The 15,941-nt window shown below is 37.8% G+C and overlaps 1 protein-coding gene across 22 annotated transcripts in view; it reads left to right on the top strand.

The window, feature by feature from the left end:
- DST (dystonin) overlaps positions 1 to 15,941 on the top strand; it is a 488,177-nt gene that overhangs the window by 428,133 nt on the left and 44,103 nt on the right. For all 22 annotated transcript variants that reach the window (XM_082414288.1, XM_082414278.1, XM_082414289.1 and 19 more), the window contains 9 exons: positions 1,185 to 1,403; positions 4,855 to 5,058; positions 6,323 to 6,554; positions 7,376 to 7,602; positions 9,044 to 9,166; positions 9,299 to 9,400; positions 11,443 to 11,544; positions 13,887 to 14,060; positions 14,369 to 14,524. In XM_082414288.1, coding sequence (XP_082270414.1) covers positions 1,185 to 1,403; positions 4,855 to 5,058; positions 6,323 to 6,554; positions 7,376 to 7,602; positions 9,044 to 9,166; positions 9,299 to 9,400; positions 11,443 to 11,544; positions 13,887 to 14,060; positions 14,369 to 14,524 — 1,539 coding nt within the window. The remainder of the gene's footprint in view (positions 1 to 1,184; positions 1,404 to 4,854; positions 5,059 to 6,322; positions 6,555 to 7,375; positions 7,603 to 9,043; positions 9,167 to 9,298; positions 9,401 to 11,442; positions 11,545 to 13,886; positions 14,061 to 14,368; positions 14,525 to 15,941) is intronic.

Genomic DNA, 15,941 nt, shown 5'->3' with positions numbered 1-15,941 from the left:
TTGATGGAAAACCAGCCATAAATAAAAATGTTTAGTTCAATTCATATTCAGACATCTGAGAAGCCTAAATAAATTAATGTATATTAATGCTTCTGTTAGGAAAATATCCCATGGCAAAAACAGTACATACAAATGTATATGCGTAAGATCACATTTAAAAGACGGTGCATTGATTTTAAGGTATACCATAGGCAAATAATAGAATGTGCACTGTATATTAATACTTAATCTTTTATTTAAATACTCTGCAGTGACACTTCACTTGTTTATAATTTAATCTTTATTATTTTTGCGAAGATTCTGGTGTGAAAAATACAGATGATCATGAGAGAATTTTTGTGTTATTCTGTGGTTTATTGGATTGCTGTTGTGCTTTATCTTTTGCTTTTGGATTATGAAGTGGATTTGTACCATAATCGAGATCTCGGTGACCACCCCATAAAATCAGTGGATAGCATAATGTTCTATTTTGCTTCTCATCTATGTAATTAATTTTGCTGACCAGCAGTTCCTCTTAGAATTTCATTTGTGAAAGAGAGTCCTTATGTTTTAACAGAAAGTAATGTCAGTGTTGCCAGGCTCATGCCAGACCTTTCTCTCATCTAGAAGACCTAGAAGAATGGCTGGAGAATTTTACTTATTACGTTTGGAGAGCTCAGTGTCTTAGTCATACAAACTTGAGGCAGTTTATTTATTTATTTTTTGTGGTTTTGTCACCTAATTTTTTTTTTTTTTGAGAAGTTCTCCATGTCATCAAATCCCCTGATTTTTGACAACTGCATAGAAATCCACTGCAGGAATATATCATCCTTTATCAGCCTGATCTCCAGTTGTACTTTCAAGACATTTTTTACATTTTTGCTATTTTCTATATGTGTATATGAAATTTTTTTTATTGTAGTAAGAGCACACCATTAGCATACAATGGAATATTATTCAGCCTTGAAAAAGAGGGACTTCCTTATGCAACAACATGGGAGGGCCTTTCTTTAATTTAAAATGAACTTTTACACATAGAAGCAATTAAAATCTAACTAGCCTCTGTTGATTTATTGATTTACTATGCATTGTTGAGTGCTTACTCTGCACGAGGTATATCGTGCTGGACAAGCATTCTGGAGTATATATACGTGTTCCTTGGCCTGCCTGTCTGGTTAAACACATTTTATCATCTGATTTTCTAGAAAAAACTGGACAAGGTATTGAAGAACTATGATGCCATCTGCCAGACAAACTCAGAGAGGTATCTGCAGTTAGAACGGGCACAGTCCCTGGTTAACCAGTTCTGGGAAACATACGAAGAACTTTGGCCGTGGCTGATAGACATACAGAGGATCATCACTCAGCTTCCTGCCCCCGCCCTGGAGTACGAAACCCTGAGGCAACAGCAGGAAGAACATCGTGTAAGCTTGGTGCCAGAGAGAGTGCTGGAGACCCCATGGGAAGAGAATCACGATTTTTAGGGTGTTTCTAATGCAGACACCTTCTGTGATGAGGAATTTTTAGCGTTCTGGTCTGCACAGTTTGCTTACCTCCGAGTTGCTGCCCTGTTGTCCAGTTTTGCAGTGGGACGACTCATGTGGGCAGGCACACTGTGTATGTCATCATGATGTCACAGCTTTTACCCAGTAGTATGCAGTGTAAACTGAGTACAGAAACAAAATCCTTGTTTTAAAATGTTAACGAAATAAGCTTTCGAAGTACTTTCAACTGATCATGTTGAATTGCTTTCAGTGTACAGTAATTTGACTAATATCTAGTGGTTAGAGCCATCCAGAATGTAAGCAAAAGGTAGAAATACATGGAAGCAACATCAAACAGACAAGCCATTGAGCTTGGAGAGAATGTACGCTATAACAAATACGTCAAAATAGCATTGTTGTGAAATCGAATTCTGTGAAAAGGAAAAAATGCTGAAGTTTAAAGACAAATTGTCCCCTCACTTTTTTTTTTTTCTTTTCCTTTTATACGTGGAAATCTTTTGAAGTTCTCTGCTTCTATAAGTTTACATGAGTAAATGAGAGAGTATATTTCCATCTACAAATATGTCATGTTTTAAACACATAAAATGGCATTATGAAGCCCTCATTTCAGTAGTCTCCAAAATGTTAATGTAGCTTAAAATTTTGCAGGGGTTTGAGTGAGAGAATTCAAGACTGTCAGAAGAAAGTCTGGAATTCTTGTTATTTATGATCTTGTGAACCTAGTTGCTCTCCCAGATCTGTACAAGATGTACCCTGAGACTAATCATTGTGTGTGTGTGTGTGTGTGTGTGTAAAGTTTAACTCAGGATATATTACATCATTGTTTGAAGTATGTAACATACTTATTAATCTTATTTGTTTACTTTTTTAGTGTATTGACATTGAAGAATATCTCTAAGTATTTGTTTAGAAGAGCTTTAGAGAGCACTTTAATGCAAAATGGAAATTTTATGGCATTCTATCTAAATAATTCAGTGGGAGAAAGACTTATAAACTATGTATAATTAAATTTAATTTTAGTAGAAAGGTTATTTTTGGGAGAAATCCTGATGCCTACCCACTGAATGATTTTTAGTATAAAATGTTTCATGGATTTCTTCTACTCTGAAGTGAGATCTGAATAGCTGTTTCCTAGCATAACATCAAATAGGATGAAAAGGATCATTATTGAATGGAAAATTTCAAAATTGAGTTAATTTTCTTGTTTGGCGTCATCTTTCAGTTCTCAAAACAAATGTGTGATTTTTATGTAGAAAGGGAGCTTCAAAACTTCGTAGCCAAGTCTTCAAATTGTTCAAGCTAAATTGTTCAGAATATTTGCAGCATTTCTTCTGCAACTTTACAGCATCCTCTTCACTGTTCTTGGGAACATCTTCTAGTTCATTCTAGCCAGGAATGAAAAATGACCCCGAGAGCCATGTTATAAATAAATGGTAGATCTCTTTTAAGTTCACATTAAGTATCTCCAGCATGAGTGGACTCTTAGGATAGCTGCCAAGAATCATTTTGTTACCTATGAGGCAAAAGACATCTCCTGTTGGGCCCTTTTCTCCATGTGCACACATCCCCAAGTAGATATCCCGTGGCTGTTTTCTTGTCTGTCATGGAATGGTCTTAAGAAGGCTCATCTGGCTACTTCCCAGCAAAGGTGTCTCATGGTGATGCTACACAGGTGAGATCTACTTAGACTACAGGCCACTCAAGAACTCTCAGCAGAGATTCCTCACTTTACTGAGAGTCTCTTGGTCGTCAAAGTGTGAGCTTGTTTTTCAAACATGCCTTCGAGAATATTGAAGCCAGGGCTCGTGTGACACGTTTCTTCTCCATGAGATTGCGTGGCGGCTGGTCTTACCGTCACCACCTCCATTCTGTAAAACAGCATGAAGATACCAAACAATGTAAAACACAAGTAGGAAATCACAGCCTGGACCACCCAGGGGCTGTGAGGAGCATGTTAGATTCAGTAGACGTTCCTCCTTTTTTTTTTTTTACAAGTTGAATTTGTGTTTATTTAGCTCTTTTCCAAAAGAGTTTTGAGACCGTCTTCAGAAAAACTTCAAAAATAGAGATAGTACATTGGGGATTGTTCATGATGTAATGAACCAGTTTTCTCAACCACTTTGGAAATAATTTATATGACTGATTTTAGTGGCACTTTTAATAAAAATCCAGGTATGTGGCCGTCCTGGTGATTCTGCTTGATGAATGATGGAAGTTAAAATATTTACAGGGAAAGATTGCTTTCCTCTCCGCTGTCTTTCCTGAATATAATTTCTCTCAGAGAGGCTTTTCTTAGGGGCTGGATAGCAAACAGTTTGGAGACACATCTTCTGGTGAGGACGAGAAACTGCTGATTAGGGAACCTCGTGAATAATGGAGTACAGGAGAGGGCACGTCAATGCTGCACGGAGGTCTGCCTCAGAGAAACCTGCGGGCAGTCACGGGAGACCCTGGATTCCGTGGAGTGTAAAGATTCCAGATTGATCCATTTCCCTAGAAGGAATGGGGCTCCACCTGGATTCCACACCCCCTCATTAGCATCAGTATCATTGTATCTCTTGATTAGATGATACTGTATTATGCAGAATATTCATAGGTCACATATTTTTCCTTAAATACACTTTATAGATAATGCTAAGTATACAGCTGTGTATTTGATGCATTGATTATCCTTGCAGCCATTAACATTTAAAAATAAATACAAATAGATTTGTTTATGTTTATATATCATACATATCATATATGTACATAGAACAGACTCACAGATATATAATGTAATATATATGGACATATTTTATATTGGTTTACATATAATGTAATGACAATCCCTTGTGGGCTTAAATCCCCCTAACTTAGCTTTATCTGTCATTGTTCTCTCTCAGCATGGTGTCTACCTTCTACTGTGCTTTTTTCCTCTTCCTTTCTTCCTCTCCCTCCCTCTCCCTTCCTTCCTTTTGAATAATTTTTGTATGTATCATGAGTGTGCAGAAAGGAATACAGAGAGTTATGGCTCGGTCTCTGTAGGTTGGGATGTAGTGAGTTCATAATCCTTTCATGTAATATGACCCTTGGCTAATACTCTCGTCAGACTGTACTGCTCTTGGTAGGAAAGTCGTAATGAACTGGGATTCATTATTTCACTCATCCAGCATTTTTGCATGTGCCCTGAAAAGGACTTTGACGTGACCAGACTGTTGTTTAATCTTTGTGTCAGGGGATCTCTTCCTGGCAGAGGGTTGTATGTTCAGTGCCTTGTGAAGGGAGGGTGTTTGTCTGGAGTTTCTGGCCAGCTGGATGCGCTAGGGATGTTGACAGCTGTACTGTGGAGGTGTGCCTCTGAGAAACTGAGACGCTGTTTGCTTTGTTATAGCAACTGCGAGAGTTGATAGCCGAACACAAGCCGCATATAGATAAGATGAACAAAACTGGGCCGCAGTTACTGGAATTGAGCCCGAGGGAAGGCTTTTCTATCCAAGAGAAGTACGTGGCTGCTGACACTCTCTACAGTCAAATTAAAGAAGATGTCAAAAAGCGGGCTGTGGCGCTGGATGAAGCCATTTCTCAGTCCGCTCAGGTAACGCTTTGCACCAGCAGTGCGACGGTCTCCCCGACAGCAGAGTGTGGAAAGACATTTCCCGGATCTGCTGATTCAATTCCAGCTAAAATTGTTTCACTGCATTAACTCTGAGTATTGACGTTTTGGTCTCTGAGGTGATATTTGCCAGTGTCCGATCCTTATATTTCTCTGCCTGCCTATATATAAATAAAACATAATTTTCAATGATTTAAGAAACATAGAGCTGTCATCGTTGTCCAGATACCTAAATAAGTGTCTGTCCAGAGTAGAATGCAGTGTTTTGGAAGAGATGAAAGAAAGTGTTATTATCATCATTAATGAAACATTCCCAAGACGGCAATAAGAAGAAAGACTATGAATGCTAGGCTGAATAAGAAGGAAAACATATGCAGTTGGAAATCGATTTTTTTTTTTTCGTTTCAAAAATAACTTTTTCAAGAAGTTGATTTGCAGTCACCTACAGATTTTCCGTTTTGAAGGTTTTGGTTTTTATCGTTAGATACACTGGCATGAGAGTGGTCCATTTTCTGTAATCCTGACTGATGATTCCTTTAATGTTGAGGATAGTGTGGAATCTATAAATGAACAAGTGTTCGTAACTTTGCTTCATTGTCTGTGGTGCCTTTGCAAGTGGAAATTTAAAATTCTTTCATGGATCTGACTATGTGTTTGGCCAGGAATTAAATATAAACTTCCATTACAACATCAGGAAGATTTCTGGGTTTTTTTAACTTTTTAACATTTTTTAGTTCAGGAAACTCATAACTTTAAGAAATCCCTTTCACCTCATCAAAACTGCCCATGAATTTTACATTTAATAATATAACTTTTTGAGGATGCCAAAATAATCAGTAAAAGTGAATAAAACTATCAGTGTTGATAGACAAGCACCCAGATTATTGAACCTAATTTTCAAAGTTAATTTGAATTATGATAAGATGAAGCACTAGTAAAATGCTGCTGTCAAGTGGTCCAATTATATATTAACATAATACAGTTTCTTAATGAATTTACTCAGTTATTTGCAAGAAGCAGTCCCATCCCCATAAGCAGTGTGACACAGAGAGGTGCATATGAGTTGTGATTTTAGGAATGTCTTCACACACCAGCTGGGTATAACTCTTTGGATGGATGTGTTAACAGAAAGGCCAAGGTTTCATTCTTGACTGTGACATTAGATAGGTGTGTTATCATTTTAAATCCCACCCTTGGCGTCACAGGTCTTTTCCCCCCATAAATGGCCCTTCTCTTTCACTCCCAGTTCCACGACAAGATCGACCAGATCCTGGAGAGTCTGGAGCGCGTGGTGGAGCGTCTGCGGCAGCCACCTTCCATCTCAGCAGAGGTGGAGAAGATCAAGGAGCAGGTCAGTGAGAATAAGAACGTGGCGGTGGACATGGAGAAGCTGCAGCCTCTGTACGAGACCCTCAGGCAGAGGGGAGAGGAGATGATCGCTCGGTCCCAGGGCACTGACAAAGACATATCTGCCAAAGGTAATCCTTTCAGGATGAGGGAACCACTGAACTTTACTCAAAACAATTGTGAATGTTCCTTGACAGTCCAGTTGCATATCAACACGCCAGATTTTAGAAAAGGTATTGCAGATGTGACATGTTTGGGGTGGAGGGGCTGTGCACACCAGTCCCTTGTTAATGTCTTCCTGTGTTTGTGAAATCAGTTGAGTAACTACAACATGTGCCATGATACAGAAACCATATGTTCTCCGGGCCCTTTAAATCAGTTGGTTAAAGCATAATGCTAATAAGACCAAACCTAGGGGTATTTTTTCCTCTGACTACACTACTTTATGTCATGGGTACTCTGTCCCATAGCGGCAGAAATGGCAACCAGGACACTAGCCAAGCACCTTAAATGTCTGAGCTGGGGTCAAAAGGAAGGGCCTGTGCAGAGGTCAGTGGAAATTCACGGTAAGAGGACACTAGAATTAAGCCCAAAATATGTATCCTACTTTGTTGTGTTCCTGAGACTAAACAGACATCTCTATTCTTGGTTTGGAGAGCGTAAAGAATATACTAAGGCCACCCTTGGTGAACTCAGGTCTCCTCTGTGTTCACCTGCCTCTGAGTGTTGTCTTTTGTCAGGAAACCTTGGTTCAGGAGGAGCAGCACACCCTCAGGTCCTGTATTTGCCTGGAAAGGCCGTTGGGCCCAGTGATACCCACTAGACTGGGCTCAACCCAAATTTGGTCCAGGTTTAGATCCTTGGAAAATTGAATGATTGTTCCTGTGTGAGTTAGAACGTTGTGCTTTATTGCTTACAGGGTGTGTCTTTTTGATATTGTTCTGCTCTGTAGCTGTTCAGGATAAGCTAGACCAAATGGTTTTCATTTGGGAGAACATACACACACTGGTGGAAGAAAGGGAAGCCAAGCTACTGGATGTGATGGAATTAGCAGAGAAGTTCTGGTGTGATCACATGTCACTGGTGGTTACCATTAAAGATACTCAAGACTTCATCCGGGATCTGGAGGATCCTGGGATCGATCCCTCGGTAGTAAAACAACAGCAAGAAGCAGCAGAGGTAAGCAGAGAATCTCATTTAACGTTTAAAAAATAAGTTGTGGTAGCATGAATGTTGGATTCCTTTGGTATAAATATTTGGAATTACGCTATTAGAATTTATATTTGGTTCTGAAAGTGGAATGCGCAGAGATGTAGTAGGGGCCAGAGTCCACCCACAGGTTTCCCACGGATAATGTTGATTTAGAAAGTTTCTCTCCACCCGCATTGTTTCTGCCTTACTTCGGGGCCTCGTCATCTCTCTTTCTTGTCTAAGAAAGTAATCTGAGCGGTACCCCTGCCTGTGGAGTCTCTCTTCCCGCCAGCCTCTATCCTTGTTGCCCGTTGTCCCTCTAGATCTCCTCTTGCTGTCCTGCTGGTTAAAAGCCCTCGAGGCATCCACTGCCTACTGCCTAAAGTCCAAACTCCCTGGAACACGGTATCAACCTTTTCCATCCCAGCCTAGCCCAGGCCTGTGTTTCCAAAGCCATTTTTTTTTTCTACTGCTCCTTTACCAAGCTCCTTCTCTTATGGCTTTCTCTGAAGCTGCCGTACTCTTTCTAGCATCTGAATCTTTGCACATTTTACTTCCTTACCCTAGAATATCTTTCCTGCCACTCTCCTTGGCAGATCCCACTCAAGCTTCAAGGTTCAGTTGGACTGCCACCCTCCACCCTCTTGTATACTCAGCTGAGTTAGTCCATCCCCATAACCTTCTCATCACGCAAAGGACTTAACGCAGAGCATGACTTATCGTTGGCTGTACCTCTGTCTTTCCCAGTGGGCTCAGAGCCCCTTGAGTGGAATAGTCATATCTAATTTTCTCTGTATCTCCGATGCCTGGTTTGGGGCACGTTCATCCTTGGTAAATAAATGCATCTTGAATGAATAAGTGTATTTAACCAAGAAAATGAAAGCAAGGTAGAACACTGCATTTCTGTCATAGTTTTTGTTTGTTTGTTTGTTTGTTTTTTTGGTACTTTACATGTCCTGGGGTAAAAATGAAAATCTAGAGTTAGATTATCCTAAATCTACTAAGCAAATTACATTAATTTGTGTGAAGTCTCTGAACTCATATGATACTTATGTCTATTTTAAATGTGTATTGCCAAACTAGTTGGTTTAAAAAACAAAAACAAAATGGCTTTCCATGCTTTTCAGTATTGTTGATTTTTTTTTTTTGAAAGACTTATTCTGGTATATGTTACATGGAATTATTTCCTAAATACTGTCTTTATAATAAGCATTTGACATTTGTTCCTCGAAGGACACTGTTTTTTCTTAATGGCTCTTGTGTTCCCTTGTTGAAAAAATTTAGTGCCAAAACTTAGAAAACAGAACAAAGAAAATAAAAATTGATTACAATCCTGCCTCCTAGAAATAACTACCATCAATGTCTGTGTGCATCTTTTTAGTTTCATTGTGGTTTGGCTTAAAAGTAAGGCTGCCATTTCTTATTCTAGGTCATAAGGGAGGAGATAGATGGATTGCAGGAAGAGCTGGATATGGTTATTAACCTGGGTTCTGAACTCATTGCCGCTTGCGGGGAACCCGACAAGCCCATTGTTAAGAAGAGTATAGACGAGGTAAAACCTGCATATTTTCTACTCTTATCAGAATGGTTTTTTAAAAGGATTTTGCTAACTAAAGCATATTTGGTAGAAGTAGTCGGAAACTTAGCATATGATACTGAAAGAGTTCTAATATTTACATTGCAGTTAAATTCAGCCTGGGATTCTCTAAATAAAGCTTGGAAAGACCGGGTGGACAGACTTGAGGAGGCAATGCAAGCTGCTGTTCAGTACCAGGATGGACTGCAGGTAAGGCTTGCAGGGTCTCCTGGAGGGAGGGATCAGGTGATAAGTGATGCTTACAAATTCACACCTCAGTATGTCCCCAGAGCTGCAAGTGTGATGCAGTTAACTCACCTGCTTCAATTCATGCTTTGCCTTTTTGAAGAGATTTCTGACACTGGAGATATGTACAGATTCATACACACCCCTAAACACATTCTTACACACACATTCAGTGAAATTTACTTTGAAAAGAAATATTTTAACTTTTTAAAGTGAAAGTCGCAGTATTTTTCGTAAATGGCTCAACACCAGACAGTGGAATGGAGCTGAGCCTGAGTTCTGCTCTAGAGTTGAGTGGAATAAGATGAAAGGGGTAAACACTATCTAAAAATATCACCAAGCGTAGCACAAGTCAGATGTAAAGAAATTTGATTTGAAGCCAGTGTTCCCGGTGAACTAAAATAGATTTCTATTTTATTAGGTCATAATCTGTCATGCAAAAAGTGTTTTCTTCTTTCCCATGTATATAATTCCTTTTGATGGTTGTTTTTCACATCCCTCAAGGGTTCTCATTCACTTCATTAACTAGTTTTTAAGTTTATTTTTTTAATATTAAAAATTCTCCTGTCAGTTGAGGCCAACTCAGGGATATTTCTCTCCCTACCTTCCTTAACTTTATTCCATTTCCTAACAGACTGTCAGGAGTTGAATCCTTCATCCAACCATATGGAAAAGGCCTCTCTAAGTATTTCCATAACACCAAGAGAATATTATTTTTAAAGCTCAGATGAGAACATCTTTTCCCTTTTACTAGGCCACTTCATTTCTATATTTATAAAAATAAATATCACAAGCCCAGCTTTATGCCAGCAGAGAAGTGTTTTAAACTTGGCAAATATATAAAAAAATTCACTACAAGTGACACCTTATTATAACCACCCCCCTCTTTTTTTTTAACCAAAGTGATAATTTATTGGTTGGATAGCAGTGGCCGGTCTGGCTCTACGTCCGTCTGTGAGGCCAGATCGTGATTTTCACATTCGTTTGGTGGGTCACAGAGGTTGTATCCTCTCCCGGGGCTGGAGATGGCTCTGCCACCATTGCAGCCGTTAGCCCCAGGAGGTCAGGCTCACAGCTGGACACGAAGGCTTGTCTCATCACTGTTGCTAGAAAAACAAGGCCCATCACAGGTCCTGCTGGTCCTAGGTCAGTAGCATCACCTGTGTGGGGATGAAAGGCAGTGATGGATTAAAAGAGCTGTAGGTAAGTGTCCAAAGCTGCAGACACGCCAGAGGTTTCAAGGTTTGATTGTAAAGTGAAATGCATTTTATTTCCCAAGTTGCTGCTTAAGTTCTTAGGGTTTATCATGATCAGTTTAAACTACCAGATATTTCCCAAGGTTTTTTTCTCAGTACTGTATGGCCTGGCAACTTCATTAAATGGCAGAATAATTTTGTGTATTCAGAACCTGAAAAAAAAAAATGTGAGTGGAGCCTTTTTAGATTGTTTGTGTTGCCTAAAACGAACAAGAAGATAGGAGATTTTGAAGTTTTTTCGCAGTTCAGAATAATGGTCTTGATCATTATACATGCAGGATTTTAATGCTAATCTCAGTTATACAGAAGAGTTTACTTGAGACAAATTATTTCACGTGCCAAACAGTAAACTTCTTGATTATTTGAATGAACAGATGGGTTTGAATCTTTTTCTTTCAATATATTTATACAATCTGCCTTTTAGGCAGACAGAGTACAGAGAATTTTATTTTGTGTGGTGAATTTATAAAACGTTTTTTTTCAAATAGACTTTTCTTGAAAGTTCTCAATATTCTAAGATTCTATTCAAGATAGAATTTCTTCTGCAAATTTGGATGCAAAATTGGAGGTTTCATCTATTTCATATTTGGGATAACTGTTCCAGTATATTGCCACTTTTATCTTATTTGTAAAACAGGCTCATTGCTTAATATCTTTATAGATTTATGATTATACTTTTCTATCGCACTTGAGGTGTTGTAGTAATTTCAAATATACTCTTATAATAACATGACCTAACGTGTTTTTCAGGCAATATTCGACTGGGTAGATATTGCAGGTGGCAAATTGGCTTCATTGTCTCCAATTGGAACAGATCTTGAAACTGTCAAGCAGCAGATTGGGGAGCTGAAGGTATGGGTAGGGGCTGAGAAATTGCATCAATTCAATTGCAATTGAATTGCATTTGTTCAATGCAATCAAACGTTGCATTTTTAAGTTCTTGATTCATGGGATGCTTTATGCAAATTTATTTTATATAATTGAAGTGTTACATTTTGATTATGGAACTGGTTTAATATAGTGCCCGCACATAATGGGTCATGTATAAGTGCTCGTTAAATAAAGGATACAAAATACTAGTAGTTTTTCTTACTAAATCAATTCCTGTTCATTATAGAAAAATCAGAAAATGCAAATTAGCAAAACAAAATGTTATGTACTGAGAGTCAAGCACTCCTAAGATTTGATTTATAGCCTTTCATATATCCTCATACTGGGTGTAGGATGAGGTATGGGGGCGTGTGTGTGTGTGTGTGTGTGTGTGTGTGTGTGTGTGTGTCTGACATATTACATATGTATACTATACTGTAAGGATTTTTAGAACTTTATTATTCCGTAGTGTGTTATTGTCACTGATACATATACAGCAACATTTCTGTTTTCTTCGTTGTGTTCAGAGTAATTCAATCAGTCCAACAGGCTAAAGAAGGATCCCGTGGGTGGATGGGATTGGATGGGCTCATAGTGTTTCCCAAAATGTTTGTTTTGTAAATGTTTGTTGTTTCCCATCTGCTTTCCTCTATAATTTTTTTCCTTTGTGGTTCTTGATCTCCAGCTGTGGAAATGGCTGAACCGTTTCCTCTGAATTCCTCTGTGCTGATGCTCATTTATCAAAGTGGGAGCAGCTATTTCCTCCCTAATTTTAAAGTCTCTATCTACAGAGACATCACAGCCCTTTCAATGAACTCTACTAGATTTTTACATAAAATTAGTATCTGGCTTTAAAAGAGTAGCATTTTTATCTCTAAGTGTGATATAGAATATTTCATTTAGAAAAAAATTGTTTCTTCTTGAGAATTTTACTGTTACCATCATTAGTTTGTGATTTTTTTTTTTTACTCTGTCTGCTAAACACATGATATCCTTCATGTACAATTACAGGTGTGAAGGAGGGTTTATCTGGGTTTTACATATATCTCAGTAGTTTTCATACAGCACACTGAATGAGGTGATTGCCCTGAAATCAGGTGTCTGAAGTTGCATCTCCCTTCATCCACTTACTAGCCAAATGGCCTCAGAAAAGTTATCTAACTGCTCTCACTTCTGTGTCCTTAGCTTAATTGGGGATAAAATCATTTTCTTTATAAGGTTATTGAGAACAACTTGACTATAGCAAGTGTTCACTATGCTTTTGTTATTATTTTTAATTATTATTTTAATTTGCTTGAAAAAAATTAAGATACTGCTTAGCCATTAATTGTTTATTATTTAATTATTTACTATTAGAGATTAAAATCAATACTTTATGAAAAGACAGTTTCCTATTACATGTAACCACTGGCTAACCTGTATTGGTTGGCAAAGCCAGGATTATTACCTACATGTCATTAAGCACCAAGTGAGAGTAATGTTATTCTGAGTCAGTGCAAAGGATAAATAAATACTAATAAACACAGCATAGCAGGGAATTCCCTGGCGGTCCATTGGTTAGGACTCAGCACTTTCACTGCCGGGGCCTGGGTTCCATCCCTGGTCAAGGAACTAAGATCTCGCAAGCCGCATAGCATGGCCACAAAGAAAAATAATATACATAAATAAATAAACACAGCATAGCTACAGAAAACACAGAGTGTTCAGTGACTGCAAGATGTGTGTGTGTTTTGAGCAGGAAATATTAATGTGAGTTTCTTAGAGATTTTTTTTTCTGGGTTTCATATATGTCAATATATATTTTGTTTTCTTCTTTCCTATAATTTCAGAACTCATTTATTGAGTGTGTATAATTAGACACTGGAAGAAGTTCATCCTTGAAATTTGTTAGTTCTTTATTGTAGAGAACAGAAGTGAAATAGCAAAATTATAAATAAAAAATCGTTCCATCAGAAAATGTTGAATAAAGAGAAAAGATTTCTTTTTTTTAATTTAATTTTTATTTTATACTGGAATATAATTGATTTACAATGTTGTGCTAGTTTCAGGTGTGAGAAAAGATTTCTTTTAATCATTTTTTATCTACAGTTTTTTCATCAGTAAACCCTGTGTTAGATTTTATTCGTCTTCACTCCACCCCAATAAAAAGTGTGGATTAGAACAAAGATCTAACCTGTAGAATTTTTGTTTGTTTAAAGTTACTGAAGAGAACCTGCTGTATAAAAATATAAATAAAATAAAATTCAAAAATTCCAAAAAAATAAAAAAATCGTTACTGATGTATAACAAATTTTCCATGTATGCCTCTTTTTTTTAAAAAATAGCAATTTAAGTCAGAAGCGTATCAACAACAGATAGAAATGGAGAGACTGAACCATCAGGCAGAGCTCCTGCTAAAGAAAGTAACAGAAGAAAGTGATAAACACACTGTTCTGGACCCACTGACGGAGCTGAAATTGATATGGGACAGTCTGGATGAGAGGATCATCAACAGACAGGTAAATACCAATTTCAGGTTCATATAATAATGTAAAATAACTATTAAAAAGTAAAATTAGGGGATCCTGGACATAAACTTCAGAAGCCCCTAAATTCTCTTATTTCCTGCTTCTCACATGCTGTTTTTTTTAACCACAAAGTTTCAAACTTAAAATATATGAGGATATGATGATTGGGCTTCATTGGATTTGCTTAAAGACTTATGCAGCATGAAGCAATTGAACAGTTCACTCTTGTTTTATAAATGTGGGTCATCCATCCTATCAGACTCGTGGATTGATTGTCTTCCTGTCCTCTCTGTCTGCAGCACAAGCTGGAGGGCGCTCTGTTAGCACTGGGGCAGTTCCAGCACGCTCTGGACGAGTTGCTGGCGTGGCTCACGCACACCGAGGGCTTGCTCAGCGAACAGAAGCCTGTCGGAGGAGACCCCAAGGCCATTGAAATTGAACTCGCCAAGCATCATGTACGTAGCTGTTACTGCATCCTCTCCTTCTTCTCTCTGCACTTCTAGTGTCACCAGATGTTTCTGGTCTGCTGCTTTTTTAGGCATTTATGGTTTTAACCCACGTTGCTATTTGACATTGGCAACATAAGGTTGAACTACTTACAACGCACTCCTTAAAAGGTGATATAATCAAAATGTTTTTCTCATCGGTCAAGGCAGTTATTGTCAAAAATAGCAAGAATGGGGAATTTCTGGCTAAATTTTAGAAGGGCTGCATGACCAACACTGGAGGTTTAAATTTCTGATTATACCTGTGCTTGGATGAAGGTAACATAGTTTTAAAAGCTGTTGGGGGCAGCCTGACAAGTCACAGTTGTCCTGCAGGCTCCGTGTGTGTTTCCTCTGGTCACCCTTCCCTCCATGCGTCTCTCCCTTGCTGCTTTTTGGCTTGTCATATATTTCTGTCTGTCTGTACATCTCTCATCATGTTGGGGTTTGTCCTTCTGTTTCTTTCTCTTACTTTTCACTGGCTTTTTGTGTCTTAGTCCTTTTCTTTCTGAGGTAGTTTTTTAAACTATTTATTATGTTTAGAAGAGTTTTTACATGTCATGTACTTGATTGAAAGCTTATAAGTGGAAAATTTTTATCTTGAGATATATGTAAAATAGTTTCATATTGTTGTCATCTTTGTGGCACTTGGTTGATGATTATTAACAGAAAATTCCCTGTCTTAAGTCAACGAGGCTTAGTGAATAGAATATTATGCCCAGTAGAGTTTATCCTGACATTCAGCAGGCTTTCATAGAACTTTTAACATTCACATTATAGTGGTATCTTACTTAAAGTTAGGTCCTTAATCCTAATCTTAAATAAGTTTTCCTTGATTATCATATAGAAACATTTGATTATTTTACATATTAACAGCATTTTAAAATAAGGGATTTATAGCACTTTAAGATCATGATATTTTTGATTATTCTTGCTTTAGTTCTTCTTCCTTCATGTGTTTCCCCACAGTAATTGTTCCCTAATTTAAATTTTTCTTCCTTTTTTACCTCTTTCTATCTGTATTTATAATCATTGCCCAGCCATATCTGATTAAGCAATTAGGACTTATTTTGCATCATTAATATTTAATATCTATTATTTAATATTTAATAATATTAAATATAATATTTAATATATCTGTTATATTTAATATCTATATTATACCTTTGCTAAGAGCAGTAATGACCAGTCAGACTGACTCTGCATGTAACCAAAATGTTTATTCTCATAGTGTGAGTTTATAGCATTTACATTTTCATAAACTCAGCCATTGTCCTAAAAGTCACATACATCAGTGACAGGAACTTTGTAGAAGATGGTAGAGGTGGGAACATGCGGCAGCCTGGTCCAGTTATTTTGGCGGAGATGAGTTAGGGACCTTTAGTTT

Source organism: Balaenoptera physalus (genome assembly GCF_965194825.1).
Source record: "Balaenoptera physalus genome assembly, chromosome: 11".
NCBI classification, from domain to species: Eukaryota; Metazoa; Chordata; class Mammalia; order Artiodactyla; family Balaenopteridae; genus Balaenoptera; species Balaenoptera physalus.
The sequence above is the reverse complement of the archived record's forward strand: the minus strand, read 5'-3'. Positions and strand labels throughout refer to the sequence as shown.